Source organism: Botrytis sinoallii (assembly GCF_014898435.1).
Source record: "Botrytis sinoallii strain Bc 23 chromosome Unknown BSIN_014, whole genome shotgun sequence".
Classification (NCBI taxonomy): domain Eukaryota; kingdom Fungi; phylum Ascomycota; class Leotiomycetes; order Helotiales; family Sclerotiniaceae; genus Botrytis; species Botrytis sinoallii.
This window is the reverse complement of record NW_024066041.1, coordinates 996619-1015957: the sequence shown is the minus strand read 5'-3', so window position 1 is coordinate 1015957 and position 19339 is coordinate 996619. Positions and strand designations below refer to the sequence as shown.

General features: G+C 41.6%; 7 protein-coding genes across 7 annotated transcripts; 3 read left to right on the top strand and 4 right to left on the bottom strand.

The window, feature by feature from the left end:
• Window positions 1-1527: 1527 nt before the first annotated feature.
• On the bottom strand, window positions 1528-1814 carry EAF02_007976 (uncharacterized protein; the record flags this gene model as incomplete). The annotated part of the gene is made up of 2 exons (XM_038904024.1): window positions 1528-1725; window positions 1755-1814. 2 exons carry the CDS (start codon window positions 1812-1814, stop codon window positions 1528-1530), a joined length of 258 nt encoding a protein of 85 aa, XP_038756305.1.
• A 2527-nt stretch (window positions 1815-4341) lies between these two features.
• Window positions 4342-5736, bottom strand: EAF02_007975 (uncharacterized protein; the record flags this gene model as incomplete). Its single annotated transcript, XM_038904023.1, has 1 exon — window positions 4342-5736. One exon carries the CDS (start codon window positions 5734-5736, stop codon window positions 4342-4344), a length of 1395 nt encoding a protein of 464 aa, XP_038756304.1.
• A 1235-nt stretch (window positions 5737-6971) lies between these two features.
• Window positions 6972-9529, bottom strand: EAF02_007974 (uncharacterized protein; the record flags this gene model as incomplete). Its single annotated transcript, XM_038904022.1, has 2 exons — window positions 6972-7055; window positions 7109-9529. The coding sequence occupies 2 exons, from the start codon at window positions 9527-9529 to the stop codon at window positions 6972-6974; spliced, it is 2505 nt and encodes an 834-aa protein (XP_038756303.1).
• Window positions 9530-10700: 1171 nt separating this feature from the next.
• Window positions 10701-11186, top strand: EAF02_007973 (uncharacterized protein; the record flags this gene model as incomplete). The annotated part of the gene is made up of 1 exon (XM_038904021.1): window positions 10701-11186. The coding sequence occupies one exon, from the start codon at window positions 10701-10703 to the stop codon at window positions 11184-11186; it is 486 nt and encodes a 161-aa protein (XP_038756302.1).
• Window positions 11187-11319: 133 nt separating this feature from the next.
• On the bottom strand, window positions 11320-12141 carry EAF02_007972 (uncharacterized protein; the record flags this gene model as incomplete). Its single annotated transcript, XM_038904020.1, has 2 exons — window positions 11320-11804; window positions 11991-12141. 2 exons carry the CDS (start codon window positions 12139-12141, stop codon window positions 11320-11322), a joined length of 636 nt encoding a protein of 211 aa, XP_038756301.1.
• A 450-nt stretch (window positions 12142-12591) lies between these two features.
• On the top strand, window positions 12592-13696 carry EAF02_007971 (uncharacterized protein; the record flags this gene model as incomplete). Its single annotated transcript, XM_038904019.1, has 4 exons — window positions 12592-12757; window positions 12818-12899; window positions 12947-13490; window positions 13547-13696. 4 exons carry the CDS (start codon window positions 12592-12594, stop codon window positions 13694-13696), a joined length of 942 nt encoding a protein of 313 aa, XP_038756300.1.
• Window positions 13697-15167: 1471 nt separating this feature from the next.
• EAF02_007970 (uncharacterized protein) lies at window positions 15168-15611 on the top strand (the record flags this gene model as incomplete). The annotated part of the gene is made up of 1 exon (XM_038904018.1): window positions 15168-15611. One exon carries the CDS (start codon window positions 15168-15170, stop codon window positions 15609-15611), a length of 444 nt encoding a protein of 147 aa, XP_038756299.1.
• Between the last annotated feature and the right edge of the window lie 3728 nt (window positions 15612-19339).

The following is a 19339-nucleotide window of genomic DNA, read 5'->3' as shown; positions in this document are numbered from 1 at the left end:
GATTCATAGCCTGAGGAATTTAAATCTACAATATCCCCAAAATAATCTCCCAGAACATTCATCTCCTCAATCTCTCTAGACCTCTCGGTACGTACCGAGCGCACGGACATATTCTCGAACCCTTCTAGAACTTTGCGTCATTGCTAACCCCTGAATAGGTAGATCTCTACCATTGTTTGGCCAGTTGCACAGAGATTGCGGGATGTTTCGATCATTCCTATTCGCTTGACATGCCAAACGCGACATTTGTAATTTTATTGGTCGCGCGTCTAATTGGTATGTGGGGGTAGCGTTGGTAGGAGAGTTTCATTGGTAGTGATTTTACGCCGACTTGAGATCTTACATGTTCTTCTTACTTTGATCCCGTGACCATTTTCCATGAGTTCATCGTTTGGTGAGCGTGAGGAGACGTCTATTGCCATTAACAATTATGCCTATGACTCGGAAGGTTGTAGACATAACCGCAAAAATCATCTTTGTCGTATTGCCGCTAACTAATACTGCCTGGTGAGTAGATGGTATAGTAATTGACCAGAGCAGCTTGTTGAGCACATATTTATGTAAATGAGTCCACCAGATGTCATCGAAGCACCCACGTATTATATCATAGAAAGTGCTCTCTTATAAATCTCCGAGTCTCTGAATCAATTTGTCTTAAAAAGTGGTGAGTTTCACGTGATCATTCAAAAGTGGCTGACTACAAGCCACACATGGTTTGACGTAGCCTGACGTCGCTTTGTCTTTTCGCCTCATTTCTTTGACATCACAACATTTCTCTTCGCGACAACACGACAGTCCGCAAAGATGATCTCTAGGAACGTCACGAACCACAGCCGAACCTCGAATCTGGTATTTGAGTATTCACCAGCTTGATCAGGACATTGTCAAAGATCATTTGAAATCGATACGCGACGAGAAGACATGCGATACAGGCCATCTCATTCTCGCAAAACTGGCGATTTCATTATATCCGTTTTTCGAGATTTTATCCATGCTCGAACTGTAGCCTGATTTAGGAACTTCAACTATCAAATGCGAAGTCGCTACCTTGCGAATCCATCGTTATTCTACTCGACCGCGATCTGTTCACACCATCCTCGACATTTTCACAGCGCTCTTATGTGTATCGATCTAGGATAATCGATCGAAGCAAAACGAGTGTAATGCTCACAAAAGAGTATGCAGGGTGAAGTTTAATCTCACAAGAAGGATTAGACAGACGACTAAGATGCGCGGCAGTTTGGACAATGACCTCTAAGTTGATGGTTTAGAAGCACGCCCGGCGCATATATCGACATGACTTCACTCTTCTTGCAAGTTGGTATTTCACGGTGATTTTAATCGATGCAGGCATAATACTATTTGAGTTGCACTCGAGGTTCGTTACACTGCTGACCAGCTTCAGTCAAGATTTCCGGCATAGTCACGTGGTAACGTGATGGAATGGCTTGTTTTTAAACACAGTCACGTGTGGATCTCCGGCCTTGACATTTCACCCACCCTCAATGAGACCACGGATTCAACTCTTTATACACCAAATATCCAGTCCATTTCACCATATTCTGCATAATTCGAACCCAGAAATCCCATCTCTACACTTGCGCCGTTTATATATGCCAACTCTGAACCAAAATCTGCATGCCGCTTGTCAACTTCTCGTCCTCCTCGTCTTCCTCCTGTGCCTTGTCCGCCTGTTTTCTTATCGTTGCGCATGCCAGCGACGTACTGAACGGAACTCCTCCATCATCATATACTCGCGGGGGGGTTGATGTGCGTATTGCTCGAGGTCCCCTAGCAGAATGGAGAATTAGCATGGTTTCCATCAAGCTGGAATATTCGTCATAGATGTTTTGCAAAATATGAAAGTCTCATGAGATAGAGAACTTGTAGTAAGTAAATACAACTAACTTGATGAGTAGTGTACTGAAGTCCTTTGTCTTAAAATTATGGCTGCGAATGTAGGTATAGTGATTGATGCAATGCCAAAAACTATAGCGAGTGTATTGTCGAGAACTAGAAAAGATTATCAAAGTGAAATATTGTTTGAAGTACATGACTTACTCATAACTGAGCTTAGGAATAAGAATAAAGAGAATTCAATGTTTGGTACGATATTTATGATTAAGAAAGCAAAGTGCTTGCAGAGACACTTGTAGATTTATAAAATCCAAAATTTACGTCGTGAATTAGTATTGGATACCGCACCAGCGCAGCGGACCTCGAGACAGGGGCTGTGTCGATTTGGTATGAAATACCCCCGGGCCACACGCGGAATGGAAAATGCGCAGGAGCATTCATAGATGATGAAGGGGACTAAGCTACTACAAGGTCCCTGTCAGACGCATTGAAAGGGTGCGGATTGGTTGATTGGTTGATAGAACATAACTACCTGGCTCATTGATTTTACTATTTACACCTCCACCCCTAATACATACATACATACATATATATGGACTAAATTAATAGTTTCACAACCCATCCACATCTACAAAAATTATTTCTTGATCATGACTAGAAAGAGTCCTGCAATAGGCGTGGTACTCTGGATTCATAATGACTAGGTAACCAATCATTCTACGAGTCATGGGTGCACATGTACTAGGTAACCTAGTACATGTGCAGTCTAGGAAGTATGCGCAAAATACTACCACAGTAAGGTTACGAAGCTGATTGTTGAGATCCCCGGAGATTATTATCTGGTTCATCGCGTTTTGTATTCAAGGGTTCAATGACAAAGAGTGGGTAGGACTCATGTAATAGGATGCTGTATCGATGCGAGGATGGTCGTGGCCTAACAGTTAAAATGTCATTACGGTACCTCTCCGTTGGCAAAGCCTGCAAACCCAATTAGCCCCTGTAATTAAAGAACAAGAAAAGTCCCGACGTCCATCTTACATACCCTCACTCGAGCCTCGTCAAAAGAAAGATTTCAAAGCTTCGTCTAACTTCCTTCCTTTCCTTTTTCCCTCCCGCAAATTTACAAGACCAGCCATAATCAAAACTTGGGTCTAAGGTTCTAACCTTATCATGTTATCAAAGTCAAATCAATACATTGAAAAGAGCATAAGGCTCCGAAGGTGCTGAGCGCATCTCGATATCGAAGCTCACACTAACTTTTGCTTTAGTTGTTCTTCGCTCATCTTATCAGTGGAAAAGTAGCATTTCTCAGGATTTCGATAACTGACCGAGAGATAATAGTTTGAGAAATCATCATTCCTAATAAGTCGCGATTCCAAACTTCTTTCTAAAGCTCGGCCTTTGCTTTACTAGTACAATCCGGGGATCTGATCCACAGCTAGCTTCAGCCCTGCCAATAAGGTTGCGCACAGACATATCTAGACTGGCAGAATACGGTATTTTTTCGAAAATTCGAAAAAGCCTAGCAAAGATTAACAATTTAAGCTCATCGTGAGTTAGGGTTACAGCGACCACCGGAGTTGTTTGATTCGTTATTTCAAGGGATTATTCATCAAATGCCTAGTATTTCAGTTGAATCCTTCTATTTTAAGGCGTTTTACTGCCTTTAGAGGAAAGCTAATTGGCCCTAAAAGTAATGATACTGGCGAAGCCCCTTTTCCATCTCATTTTCTTCATTCTTCCATTATCGCTCCCCATTACCACTCGTTCTTCTGTTATAAGTCTTGTCTATTAGATTTCCTCAAGTTTTCATCTCAGTAATACTCCTCTCTCACTCCTACATCAATTTATGCTTCTATCTCAATCTTATGTTCTCTCAACACTGCTCCTCTTCCCCTCTCATTCTAGTATTCCCGCACTCGCTTAATCTTTAAGGGTTAATGAACTCTCTCTCAATAACATAAATGACTATTCAGGATACATTTTCTTTCAACTCCAATTGAATTAGACAAAGAAAAAGGTTGAAAAAAGAACAATGAATAGACTGAAGTGTGCATTGTATACTCGAAATGCTACTTGTTGATTTTCGTGATTCAGAATTTTATGTTCGGTTTATTAGCTCGATAGTAGTGATCAGTTGTACAGGAATGATTTTATTACATATCTATGGGAAGATAACCCGTAGCGGTATATAAGATGTGTACCTGCAACTATTACTCGGATGGAATTTGTTGACGTGGGCTGAAAACAGGGTCAGGATATAGAAGCTTTTGAAGTGAGGGATTTTAGTCGAATTTGGCATTTAGCACATGTAATCACGTGGCAGGGATTATATGATTGAAATTTTATTGGTATTGATTTATGTGTTTTATATTTTATTAAATCTGAATACGGAAATCGTTATTGAAAGAAAGATACTAGATGAAGATAGAACCAGCTATCGTATGAAGCGAAAAGAATGAAATAGGGTGATAGTTTTACGAGTTAGTGAATCGATAAGTTATTCATCATCCTCCGTTCGATCGCACGCTCACCAGCATCAGAACCATCAGAGTCTTCTGCTCCCTCAGCCTCCTCAACTTCCTCCAATACCCGCGCTGTCACAACATCCCACGCCATCTTCAACGCTCTCGCAGCAGCATAGTATCTCGACTGAGCGAGATCATATGCGTGATCCTTCTCTTGTCTCCCGTGCAACAAATCACGAAGAACATTCTCGTGTATGAGACGTGTTCTTTGATGTTGACGAAGTGAATACTGATAGTCTCTGAAATCTTGTTCCTCGATATTCGCAGCGGATTCAAACAATCGATCTTGAAATGTACGGAGATCTTCCAGAGGAACGAATGCGCGAGTGTCGATGGCTTCTGTTGCCGTGCGCACACTTCTATCGGCGAGCATGAATTCCTCTCTGGCGGTTACGAGAGCTTCACGTGCGTCTACAAACGCGAGTTGCAGTCGTACCATGTCTGGAGGGGTGGTCGCTTCAGGACGAGGAATAACTGGGCGGATACACCTGTTTAGGATCGTTAGCCATTCTGGGAAAGGTCCATCTATTTCTAGGCGGGTGGGGATTTGTGGGAGTTCCGTTTCTCGAAGCAATTTTCTGCACATAGGGCAGTCGCCGCGAGCAGAAGACACAAACCAACGCTCCAAACAACCTTCATGAAACATATGATTGCAGATTGTCTTTACTACAGCACGATTTATTTCTCCTTCATCATGGTGATTTAAAGGATTTCGGCAAATACCGCAATCGTCCATAACTGCTTGCAGGTCTTCAAGACGAGTGAAATGTGTTGAATTGTCGAAATTTGTAAAGGCTCTATAGCCCATCGCGATTCGCCAGTCATCGTCGTCCAAAGCCTGAGAAGCATCTGCCAGAGCATAATTTAAGACTAGAATTTGACGAATATTGAGGGTTTGTATTCTGTCAGCAAGTGGTACATTCTCACCGTTAATGATACGCGCCTGGAAAACGGGCACCAAATGATGGTGAACAATCTCATCAAGTACTCCCAAAGCACTCTGATTAAGTAAATCAAATACCACTGTCTTGGTCGAGTAGAAGTGGGCATATTGATTAAGAAGGTTGGGGAGGGGTAAGCTATGGAGGCGAGCTTGTAAGTCTTGTGTTTCAGATACCAGATTCCAGCCCTGGTAACGCAATACATCATTTTCTGTCATTGCCTCCTCGGGTTGATAACTAGGGGCTTGTCTAAAGTCAGGAAGCATCCAACAATCACGACACACTTCGGCTCTTAGATAGCAAGTGTGGACTGACATCATATTGCAGCGAATGCCATCACGCCTGCATGGACGAACGTATGATTCTTCGTGGACACACCCAAAATAATGGAGAGTAAGGGTGAGACACATCTTTTAAATGTGAGTGAGTGGTTTCTAGTACTGATCGTTGAAATAGTTCAGCAGGTTGTTAAAGTAGATGAATGTTTAGAGATGACTGAAGGTTGAATAACCAGAATCCAGAAAGAACACCCGATTATTTATCAACCCCTCAATGACATTGTTCACGATCTGAATAACAGGCTGATAACGATTTCTAGGATGTTTCCTTAATTGAAAAGCATCCTGAACAATGTAGCCACAAGAACATTGTCCAAGCCAAGAATTACAACAAAGCAATCTCCGCAAATCTCGCTATATATATATATCAAATTCATACAATCCGACCACAACAGAACAACGCCTTTGTTCTACTAAGAACAAAGACACCCATCAGAATCCAGATACCAATAGAGTCAACATAAACTACTCCTACAACAACCACCATCAAAAAAATCCGGTAGAACGACCTCGACACCTAAAAGTTACGGAGAAGCAAGTAATCACAAGGATAAATAACGCGGCACTTGCCACCTTAAAACATCGCCAGCCTTTCTCGATAAGTTGCAAACATTTAATCACATCAATTCAGGGAAGACTTGACTCTTGTAGTAGAAAAGTATGATACAATTCTTTCAATCTTCAACTTCCTTCCTTCTTCCAAGCCTTCCTTCACCCCTACCTACGACCCTCCGCAAGGGCCTTCATTCAAAGAGATGATTATAATCTACAATAATTCATTTTACACGTCGTCCTCGCCCCTGAATGTTTGGGTCCCGCTGTAATTGCTCTTCCAGGCCATTGTATAGTGGCCATTCATCACTAGAGCAATTCTAGCGAAGTGATATAATGCAATCGACGCATTGTGTGATCAAAAAGAGTAAAGAATTTTACTATCCATCGACTTATCTGTGATGAGAAACTATGCCGGAAAGAAGAACGCCAACCCAATGCAATGCTAAGATTCTTTCCCTATCGTAACCGATTCGTCTTCCAGTTTTATCGTATCATCATGTTTTGCTGTGGGGTTGACAGCTTTTTTTATTGTAGTTTTTGTAGGAATACTCAACTATGGTGTGAGTAGTGGGATTGGGGCAATAAAGCCATCTGTTATTAAAAGGCCATTGAATGATTGGAGTTAATAATAGGTCGATAACTAATGTGTATCTTTGAAAGAGATGATTCGAAACGCAACGCGAAAACAAAAAGGGCGATGTAATTTGAAGGAGATCCATTGTGGCCAAGATTTCGAGTACAGTCGTTACAAATCAGCCCATCATGCTGGCCTCGTCATCGTCGTCGTCATCTCCTTGCTCTAGACTTTCGATCGCTTCTTTGATTTGTTGACTTGCCTGTTTTTAATTAGTGATGGGGTTTTTGATCAATATCATTTGCATATATATACCTTTGGATCTAGGTTCAAAGCAATGGTAAAATGCCTAACCGAAGCGCCCTTTTGTTTCATACTCTTGTATAGTCTTCCCAATAAGAAGTGAACCATTGCCTCATCAGGAGCCAAGTCTTTCAAGATCTTCAATTCATCTAAGGCATCCTCCAATCTCCCCATTGTCATCAAGCAGCGGGCTTTCTTGAAACGAGTCAACGCTGATTTTGGATCCAGGTCAATTGCCTTCTTGAAGTATGAAAGTGCTAGACCTTTGTTTCCTTTCTTATCGACAACACTTCCCATAAGACCCAAAAGCACCGCATTTGTTGGGTTGATTTTGGAGGCGGCTTCGAAGTGTATGAATGCTTTGTCGTAATTACCCATCTTTTCATACACTTTGCCAACTCCGTAGTAAGCATTGTAGTGTCTCCTATCAACAGCCATTGCATGTCTGTATGAAGTAAGTGCTTTATCATATTCTTCATTCATTACATGCTCATGGCCTTGAAGTGTGAAAGCATAAGCAAACTTAGGATTTAATTGTGTGGCACGTTTAAAACACCGTAAAGCTTGTTCGTGATCTCGCATGAGCGACCAGGAATTTCCAAGGGCACACCAAGCTTCTGGCGATTGCCACGAAGAATCCACCAACTCATGGGCTAGGAAAGCCAGATCAGTTTCTTTCTTCAGATGCCACAGCACAGTAGAATAGATCTCCATATCCTCAAAGCGTGTTGGTGCTATCTGTCGAATTCGTTTATATAAGGATTCGGCTTCGGTATATGACGCTTGTTCGTAATGAGCACGACCCATTTGTGACAACACCCAAGGAGTGTCTTGCTGTTGGGTAGATAGTGTAGAGAACGCCTCTAAGGCCTGATGAGATTGAAATCTTGCAAGTAAAAAATAACCAGTCCCAAACTTCTTGAACAGATCGAGAAGCCATCTTAAAGCTTCCTCTCGGGTTCCAGAATCCGATTCTGATGATCTAGTACCAAAAGATTTTGTGGATACCCGGGGTCTTATCTCTCCTTCCCTATGGTCTAATTCCATAGAATCTTCAACTGGTTTTCGATTACCACTGACCTGTCTGCCAGCTGTGGAGGACCCAGCCGGACGCATCATTTTTGATATCGGAGGTCTAGCTTTCTTTAATTCCCTCCCAGCGGCAGGCCCCACAGTCGCAAGATTGCTGGAAGATTTGGTGCTTGTCGGTCGGAATTGGTTGATCAATCTGACACTTCTTCTCTGAGGTGCTCCTGGATCTTCCGAAGGTTGTCGGGGTACTACCTGTCCGGATACCGTTCGTTTTCTATCCCCACCTGGTACCGTAACAGAGTTGTGTCGAGAATTATGTCCCGCGCTACTGTCTTCCGAGATTTCAGCAGCTGCTTTTTGAAGTCGTTTCGAAGTCATGGATCGGCCCATCTTGGGAACATCCATGCTAAAGTCCATACCAAGGCCCTGTAAAGTTCGATTTCTACGAACGGGGGCCTGTGGGGGCTCCATGTTGATGGGAAATGCAGATGCCACACTGGTGTCTTTTCGACTAGGTGCAATGCTATAATCGAGGGGGGCGCTAGGTCCAGTAGGCGTTTCTATTGTATCAGAACTAATGCTGACACCTCCGGTCGCGGGGAGGTTCGTAAGACTCGGGTTGCTTTCGGCGAGCTTCGATGATGCAGAAGTCGCAAGTGACCCAAAAAGTCCACCCGCAAATGATCGAGACGAAGAATTGTTATTGAAAGGATCCGTAGGGTCACTCTGGTAAGATCGTGCGCTAGGGCGGGTTGGCCTAGGTTCCTCCACTGACAATGTTTCCATTGGCCCCTCTCGATCTTGTGTATTCGATTTCAGTATTGCCTCCATCTCCAAACTCATCCTAAAGGTACTCGAGGCTCTAACACTTGTACCCATATCACAGAGATTAGTAAATGCATCCCACATGAATGGATTCAATTTCAGCGCTTCTTCAAAATAACCGATCGATTGCTTTTTGTCATCAAAAGCACGGTAGAGCTTCCCCAGTAAACAACAAACCGCAGATGCGTCAGGGTCAGGATGTCGCGAGTATTGTGTATGTTTACCAAACGAGTTCTGTGCTCCCCAGCAACCTCTGTTCTTTTCTAATGCTAAGATCCCTTCCTTAAGCTTTCCCAATGCAAGACATGCTTGCGCGTAGATGTATGCACAGCCAAGATGCCCCGATCTAGTGTTTGGGCTCTTCACAACCTCAAAAGCGGAAGCATAATCGCCAAGTCGCAAATAGGATAAGGAAAGAAGGTAAGAGGATTCGGGACCTTTCGGGGTGTATGCATGCAATCGTTCTGCGAAGAACAGGGCGTTCTTGAGGAGGTTATTATCAATGTGGTAGTAGATGAGTTGACAAAGTTGATTCGTGATACAAGGATTGATTGATTCCTTCCTAGAGGAGGGCATTGTGTAGGATGGTGAAAAGAGGAAGTAGATCTAAATCGCGAATTTTGTGTTTGTTATGATGTTCTCGCCATGAAGTCAACAGAGCTTCCGATTTCGATTTTTGATTATAGTCGAACTGATTTGGTCAAAAAGGTATCCTTAGTTATTCCCCTTGAACTTCGAACAAGAACGAACAAGAATCAACAATAGGTATCTTGCGCGTGGCGTTGTTGTTTGGTCTGGTCGATCTGATAAATGTAAATTTTTTGTAGCTCCACGGCAGCTATCCTAGGATCGATGAGATTAATATTATGTGGTTGTATTGTTGTCGAAAGTAGTAGGTAAAAGGAAGCAAATAGGAACTTCGTGAATACGATCGCAAGGTCGTAAAAAAACAGAGTTGTTGGCGTTGCTGGTTACTATTTATCATGTAACAATGAAGGTGGAAAGACAAGGCAAGGTAGGCAGAAAACGGTCGTTGTCTGTATGGATCGAGAAGCAAAGGCTGAAATGGGACTCTGAGGACCGTGGATAGGTGTCGAAGTGAATTTGCTTTGGAAGGAGGAAAGGTCGGATGAAGTTATAGTAAAGAATAAAGAAGACCAGACCAAAGGAAAGGGGAAGGCTGTATACGGCGCAAATGCAAATGTGAATGTGATGAATCCAAAATCCAATACAAACGATTTTGTATGGCTATAGTCGAATATTCCTTGCTATTAATTCGGGATAACATCAAAACCTTGCTCATCCTCGAACCTCTTCGATTTTTGTTCTGTTGTTTGTCTGATCGCGGTGGGAATGATTGGTTGCAGACCATCCACCCAGCAACAATCAGTCAATTGGGGGAACTTTGTATTAGTCAGCGAGGTACACAGCAGCACTTCAGCTTCTGAAATGTTCCTTGCAGACTCAGCCTTGTCAAAGAAGCTCAATTATCCAGTCCAGCCAGCCAGTACACCACAAGCGACACGACTGAACTTTACGAAAACCAACATCCTATCCTAATTCTTTAACCAGATTGATCCCTTCAAGAAGCAGAGCTTAGGGATTCTATTACTGAAAAGGTACTTCTCCATTGTTCAATCTGCAACATTATATCGAATTAATCTTGTTTCCCAGCTATCTAGAAAAGGCCAGATCCTACACACATCTACTTCTTCAAATTCGACATCATCTTTCCACCTCATAAACAATGGCTCAAAAAGCGAGGAAAGACAGAGCAAAGGCCAATATCCAAGCACTAAACTACCTTCATTATGGCACATTTCTTGCAAATGCTTTGTTCTGCCTCTTCCACTTCTTGATACGATCAAGGAATATGTGGGCATACGTACTTTTCTCACTTGCGCCCTGGGTTATTGAATGGTTCCTTGAACAGAACAGTCGTCCCAAGCTCGATCAAGCTGGCAAGATGGTGTCAGCAGGAGAAGACCTTGCAGCACCAGGATTGACAGAATATATGTTTGATATTATATGGATGCATTGGTTATCGTTGGTTGTTGTTATTATATTTGGCAACTGGGGCTGGCTTGTCTTCTCCGTTGTGCCTATATATGGACTTTACAAGGTTTTTGGTCTGTGGTCAGGAGCAAAGGGTATGATGGGTGGTGGTCAGAGAGCACAAGCACCCGAAGAACAAATGCCAATGGCAGGCAATAGAAGGCAGAGGAGACAGTAAACTCGCTTGTCTGTTTATGTTTGACAGTATATTGTATATGGTTTCAATCGAGGTAATACAAGATAGAGCTTTGATATACTAGGTGGTGTGAGCAATGTATATATGAGATACATTCCTGTGCATATCCATTGTTCTAGACCTTGTTCCGTGTCCAGAACTCAATATCATCCTTCTGGACATCTTTGATCAAGACATGGATATGCTCAAGGGCTCTGACACTCTGCAATGCGACCCAATTCTTAAACCACATCACTCTATCAGTGCCTTCCAACCTATCAGCAAATGTTCTCTTCACGAAATCTTCAATTATTTTCCGGCTCTCATCCGTCACATCTCCATTCCCATCGTCGGTGGCGATCGGTGTTTTTGACCAGACCACAAAATGGGTAACATCTTTCGAGAGACCGTATGGCCAATCATTTAGCAAAATTTTGTAATCCGAGGGGTTCTCAAATGGGATTGAAGAGATGTAGCTGAATGGTGGCGAGCCCCAGGGAAGTCGATGTTGGAGGATATAATTCATCATACTTCCATACTCGGCTTTAATAGTTGTGGACCAAGACATATATCGACGAAGGTCAGAGGGCTTTCGTTTGAGGATTGAGAGATTATTCGTTGCTTGACAAGAATTAGATATGAACTTGGGTTACAATATGCAATGTCATGTGAGAAAGCTGCATAGGATAGAACCTGGAAGATTATCGTCATCACACTGGTGATCCTTTCTATGTCTTCTGATGTTTTGCGATTATATATAACGTAGAAACGAAGCTCTTTTAATCGATTTACTTGAGGATAGCTCACCTATAATCTCTTTCAACTCGTCCCAATCATGCAGATGAAACTCGTCGTCAGTCTGTGATAACACCCATCTATCTATGTCCGTGAGAGGAAATGGTGAATCTTCCGGTTTATCACCTACTTTCTCTCCATTCTGACGAATCGACTCACCCATCTCTTCACACGGCGGCTGAAAGTTCCTTGGTTTGGAAATTTACTCAGCCCTGTCAATATGATGAGGTTTGGACGTAGTTTCATCTATCGGAATGACTACTGGTGGACTCCGAGTTGAGGAAATCTTATCCTCATCGGGGTAAAGTTCGGCAACCTCGGCGACCGAGCTCTGACCCCAGCCGAAAATCAACAATGACAGACTTGGGCTAAATTATTTTGGTATTGACTTTCCCGCGGAGAAGAACGGCACGTTATACTTCTTTCTTACAATACCACCGCTCTTACTTTTCCTTCAAAGTCGAGTCTCCCCTCCAAGGCCACGCTCGAGAGTTGTCAAAACTGTGAGAAGTATATTGTGATCTTCATTCGGTGGGATCTTCGAAAGAGCAAAAAGTACAAGGATCGCAACAAAAGCCCAACAATTTCTTGAGCTCTCACCAAATCTGCCAAAATGAGCACGGCACCAGCAAATAAGTTCCTATCAAAGGCGTACATTGATGGCATCTATATTCCATCTGGTCTTTTAATATTTGGATGTTTTATTGTCAAAAAAGATTGGCTTCCGTTCGCCGTTGCTCTTGCTGCCGTTCTCGGGGGATATAAGATTTGGTCGAGCCGTAAGTTCATGCTTTGCGCGCGGTCTTTAGTAATGTAATACATACTGACAATTTATGTAGAAGAAACTCCAGTTCTTAAGCCAACTGTCTTTCAAGATTTTGAGCTCAAGGAGAAAACCATCATCTCCCACAATGTAGCAATGTTAGTTTGACTCTAAGCCGCCTTGACTGTTTCTGACATGAGCATAGTTATCGATTCAGCCTGCCAAAGCCTACCTCTATCCTCGGTCTCCCTATCGGTCAGCATATCTCCATCTCCGCTGTTCTTCCCCAGCCCGATGGGTCAAACAAGGAAATCGTTCGATCTTATACACCTGTCTCTGGCGATCATCAACCAGGCTACTTCGACCTCCTCATCAAGTCCTACCCCACCGGAAACATTTCTAAACATATGGCTTCCCTTACTGTCGGTCAAACTATCAAGGTCCGGGGCCCAAAAGGTGCAATGGTCTATACTCCCAACATGGTCCGTCACTTTGGTATGATCGCCGGTGGAACCGGTATTACGCCCATGTTACAAATTATCCGTGCTGTCATTAGAGGCAGAGCTGCTGGAGATAAAACTGAGGTTGATTTAATTTTCGCAAATGTTAATCCTGAGGATATTTTGTTGAAAGATGACTTGGACGGTTTGGCTGCTCAGGACAAGGGTTTCCGTGTTCATTACGTTTTGAATAACCCACCCGAGAAATGGGACGGCGGTGTTGGTTTTGTCACTCCTGAGATGATCACTGTAAGTCTATCTGGAAAGTTTTGATATAATCAATCATCAATGCTAATGTTATGCAGAAATGGCTTCCCAAACCAGCAGACGATGTTAAACTTTTGCTCTGTGGACCACCACCAATGATCAGTGCTATGAAAAAAGCCTCTGAAGGGTTGGGCTTTAAAAAGGCAAAGCCAGTCAGCAAATTGGAGGATCAAGTCTTCGCCTTTTAGACAACCTGTCCCCGACGCTGGAACGGAGATTGAAACAGCCAAAACTAGATGTTGGGAAAATCTCAGCAAATGTTAGCAGAAATAGAACAATTACGAGGAAAGAAGAGGCAATGCTTCAAAATCACATACAAGACAATTTTTACATGAATCCTTTTTGTGAAGCCAACCCGAATTTTGGAAGGGGTAGTCTCCACGACTTCCATACCTCTACAGTTGAATTATCAAGGTTGGGTATTTTAGCCTGCAGTGGGTACCAGTGAGGATTCCACCAGGACCACAGTTTGTTGGCACTGTGATTAAAAGCATAAACTTGCCAGTTCTACGAGGTATAGCAGCAAGCTCGTATACTAACTCGCCATTTTTGTGTTATTATTCCATTGACGCACAAGTGGTGCTGTCCGTGAGAGACCATAATCCTTATTTCTATATCCTGTGTTGAGTCCACGAATGAAAGCAATCTATGCGAAAAATATCCGGATTCGTTGGTTGCATTGCTTCGGTGTAGCTCCACGGGACCAAATTCATGGGCAGGTTCGGGCCTTACAAGATTTTGTCTTACCACATAGGATAGTAGACTAGATTTTGCCGCTATAGGGCTGTAGGATTGTGTTGTCGCGTCAATTCTCCCAACTTTCGAAACACTTACGTAGTACTCCACAAATTGAAGTTATTTCTGGCGACTTGGAGCGATGCGATTAATCCTCCACGTGGGTGGATCGCTGGTCAGTGCGGGGAGGAGCATTCGCTTGGTCCCGAACTTACTAACATACAGTAGTAGCATTTGCTTACCGAAGTTCATTCTCGTGTAAAGTAATTTCTGATTGGCACAAATTCCGTGAATTTGTCTCGGCATCACATTCGATTTGAAAGCCATGCGTTGACAAGAAGAATATTTTGATACTCATGCTGTCAAAGTTGGCCAGTTCTCTCATGGTTAGATCATTGGTATGTCTCCACTTACATACCATCTTTCAGACGCCATTGGAAAATCCTGAAGCGGCCGTCTACTTCGGTGTCAGATTCTCAACTAATCCCCAAGCTGACCATCCTGTGGGTGTTAATTCCTCTTAAAGTAAGCCGAAGCTCAATTTCGGACGACAGCGGGTCTTTATAGAATTGACCCAAGGATAACGCTTTGTGAAGGATCCCTTTTGTCGTTAGGATGATACGGTCTAGCTTGTCTAAAAATGCAAGCGCCTGGTCAAATAAACGGCTAGAACCCAATTTTCAAATATTCTTGGAATCAAATTGTAGATATATAAAAACCGTCGAACCTCTCTGTAGACAACTCATATCGACAATCACTTCCACATCAAAACATCCAACAATCGGCATTGCCATCAAACAATCTTTTCTATACTTTCCTTTGTCTTAACAATCATTTTTCGAATTTTACAGCACAACCACGCTTCCACACTCATTTACAGAAATATCTCTTGTCAGTCACTTTACTTCAACCAACTACTTCAAGATGCAATTCTCTACCCTTCTCATTTCGGCCGCAGCCCTCGTTCCATCCGCCCTCGGTTGCATGAACGTTAGCGTGGTTTACACTTTTGAAACCCAGTTCGAACAAAGCAATCTTTTGATTTCATATTTAGACAACGGACGAGTAACTTGCTACTACAACCAAAGGAACCCATCTCCCGAGACGGACACGCAGGTGCCTCTCGGCGCAAACCCAGGAAAGGATGTAGTCAATGATACAGTTCAGGGATGCGTGGATGGTTACGAGAGCAATGTCAAGATCGATTTAAAGAGTACTAGTGACAAGAAGAAGCACAACTACATCGATTTTTACAGATACACGCCAGAAGGGATTCATTCCGAAACAACCTCATACAATACGCTATACCTTGGGGCTAGAGAGGATGACCCAGCATCTTGGAGTTGGACAACCGCCTTTTTCTGTTAAATGTGGATAACGGCATCGTAGGTATCGAAGCCCTGAGCGATGTAATGGCGCTCTTGGTGTCAACTATACCTGTGAATGGGTTTCCACTCAGCGCAGAGAGTGTGTTTTCTCGGAGGGAAGGTGTTAGAGACTGGTTGGTGCATGGTGGGTGCTTGCGTGAGAGAATGAGAGCTGGTCTCGAAAGATCGAGAGTTGATTTCTTGTCTTTAGTTTTCCTTTGTTTGTTGTTTTTGGGAGGGTTGTCTGACTTACTTGTATTTTGCTTGGGAGGTCGGGTTCGGTTGTGTGAAATAGATGGTGCGTGGGGATTTGGTCTTGCTTGTTATTGTTTATGGGTATGGTGTGTTGTATGTAACTTAGATATCAATTGATTGGTTTGGTCTCTTATTTTTATTTTTGAATTTGGATTTTGAGTGATGATGAAGATGATGAAGATTTTGTGAAGTATATGATACGCAATGATGTGATGGAGAATGAAATGATTCGAGGGTGGGTCTATACTAAATTAATTGCTCGCCTCCTCGATTTTGTTCGATCTTCAGGATCATACTTGTATCCCATCCTTCTTCGTGGATAAGATTAGTATCATTAGATACTCTGCAGAAATCATTTCGATATCTATAATGTAACCCATGTGAAGTATATCCACTGACCGAATCATATTTGATATCGGGAACTTTTCGAATAGTTGAACTCTTATCGATATCTCGGATGCTCTCGATATTCTGGATAATAATATCGTGAATCTCACAAATATTTCTTAGCTACTGGCATCCGAAAAGCAAAGTGATAATACTCTCGCGTTGATTTGGAAAGCCCACTTGGTTTGAGAGATCGAACCCTCTTCATTGTTAGATTACAGTTTAGAATATTGGAAACTCTATGTCCGCGAGGTGGTAGTAAATAATCTATGTAAGAGTTCTGACCCCTGCTCATCGCATATATAATCCTTTTTCAATTAAAATATAGAATTATTCAATTTTTTATATTTTAGTTTATTTATTATAATAAAAAATAAAATTAGAAATTCTTTGAAAAATGTTATTTAATTAATCAAATCTTATAAAAAAATGAATAAATTTTTTATTTTGTTTTTAAATAGGATTTGAAAAAATTAAAGTTGAAAATTCTAAATTTTTATAAAAATTTATTTATTTTACATAGAAAAAACATTATATATTAGAATTTTTGAAAAAATTTGATTTCAATATTATATATATAATTATTCAACAAAAATAATAAAAAATATTTTGAATAATTTTTTATATTTTAATTATAATTATATATCATTTTCAATTTTTTTTGAAAAGAAAATATAAAGATTTGAATGAAATATTTAATATAATAATTTGTATAAGAAAACCTTATTTTTGTGGGAATTTTGTTACATTTGTTATAGGGGTGCGGTGAGTAAGGATCAGAACTCTTACCTTTTGAACTATACACTTTTAATACTTGGGTGTTTTGTATAGATAATTTACATCACAGAACACACGTATTTGTGCGATTCTCCAGCAGCTGGAATATTAATAAGCTGAAAATTGTGAATTCCTTGGATTCGTGCTAGAAAAAGTTTAGGTAGAAGAAGAGCGTAACATCTGATCGGAAGAATGGAGTTCATACAGTTGGAGAATAATTCTGGTGGAATACGTGTCCAGATGTGTCGAGACCTGCAACAATGAAGGATTCCAGGCACTCAAGAATCTTACACAGATCTTAGAGTCGTTCATTATCCACAATTTACAGCATCTCGCCCTGAATTCAGGGTAGGGTTTTCCTGGATTTGTTCATGTAAAATGATGTTCTTGGAATCACGAGTGCATCGACATATGAGATATCTTGAATACATCACTTAAACTAGATTTTCAGATTGTGCTGAAACAATGATGTTGAGTTTCATTTGTAGAGATGTATGAAATACATTTGATCTTCCAAAGGCCCACCCTTCGCTCTTCCGCTGATGTGATATTGCTGGAATACAATCCAGAGTATCTTAAACTTTGACGCCCCAGCATTAACCTATATCTTCGCACAAGAAACTTGATATTCTCTAAGATGAGATCCCTTTTATAATCAAAAATTTCCTTGAAACTTAAACCCAGTAAAACAGCCTTCGACTTCAAGATAATCTCGAAAGTATTCACATCTCCATAGAATAACAACACCCCTCATATTATCCAAATCGTACCCCTAACTCCACGTCACCCGAACACCTATAGCTCAATCAAAAGAGTGCCCTTCTCAAGGTCTTTCTCGAGGTCCTCCTCAGCCACTTTCTTAACAAACCCAAGGTCTACCAAAAAGTTTTCGTCCTCCTCAACAACTTTATCCTCAAAAACTTTCAAAAGAGTCCCATGATCTCTCAAAAGTTTTTCAGTAGCTTCCAATCGCTTCTTTCAATCCAATTTTGCCAACTTTCCCAAGATTTCGAATTTTCCATTCATACGGCCATTGAAGTAGGCGAGCTCGCGCCAAAATTGAAGCTCTATCAGGGTCATCATAAGAAACCCTATGCCAATAACGCACAATGCAAAAGTGCTTTCAATGTGCCCATCGCAGTTCTCATGTGTACCAAAGTAGAATGGCCATTCATGCACCCATGGGTTGCACGCCGTCGGAGGTGTAGATCTCCAGACTAAAATGAACAAACTGTAGAATGAGATGAGAATCAACATACTGTCAGGAATGATTTTTGTGTTGATGCGGATTTTGGTGTAAATTCTTTTGGTGTAAATTCTTTTGGTCGGTAATAGGAGAGAGGAAGAGAATTAGAAGAGAATTTTGGAAGATTGGTGGGAGAACGGCTGTACTAGTGTAGAGTCATGTGTCGGATGTCATTCCTCTTCACTAAATACACTAAGATTACTTGGTGCCAATGGAATTCCCCACCATTCCAACTTATATCAGAAACGTATCCTTCTGTTCCTTGAACAGTGTGTTTCGCTGTCCTAAGCGTCTCGGTCTATCAATACTAATTGGTGCTTTTCTCGAACGTCGAATACCATAGGGTTAGCACATTGCCAAAGATAAGTACCGCAGATTTTAACTAGTTGGCTTAAAGCAGCTATCATGAATTCTCATTTATAAAGGTTCATGAAGTTTGCCTAGTGGAAGTTCATCAGCCATTCGTTCTACTCGCTTAGTAAATCTCAAATTCCTCAATTGATCAGACGGTTAGAAATACACAATCAAATGTGAATGTTTGAATGAAGTACATCTTTCAAATCACTTTGAATATCTGTACTAAGCTGAATGTTCAAATAAAGCTGGCTTTTTGTATGAGACTAAACATCTGAGTGGGTTTGAATGTCTGAGAGCGTTTAGATGTTCAAGTGAATATGGATGACTGAATAGTTTTAGATGTCTCAAGGCATCAGAATTTCTAGATTGGAATCGTTGTTTTTTGATTGTCAGCAGAATATCTGGGCGATTCAGTCCAACCTGCCCCCCTCTTCCGATTTCGATCGTACATTCACAGGCTACAGTTTGTATTTTCATTGCTCAATCTTCAATAATCGCTAAATATTTATGGAAAAATGAAGAATTTTCTGGATGTTTAACCTACAAGCAATGAAGCCTTTTGAAATCTTGGCATCTGATAAACCAACGCTAACCGAGCATATAGAGATATAGACATCAGCTTGTGTGATTATTTAAGAGACTGTGTAAAACAGCCTCGATAAAGGTCTCTTCGCTTCTGGTCACGCATCTGCAGTCTTTTGAATGTT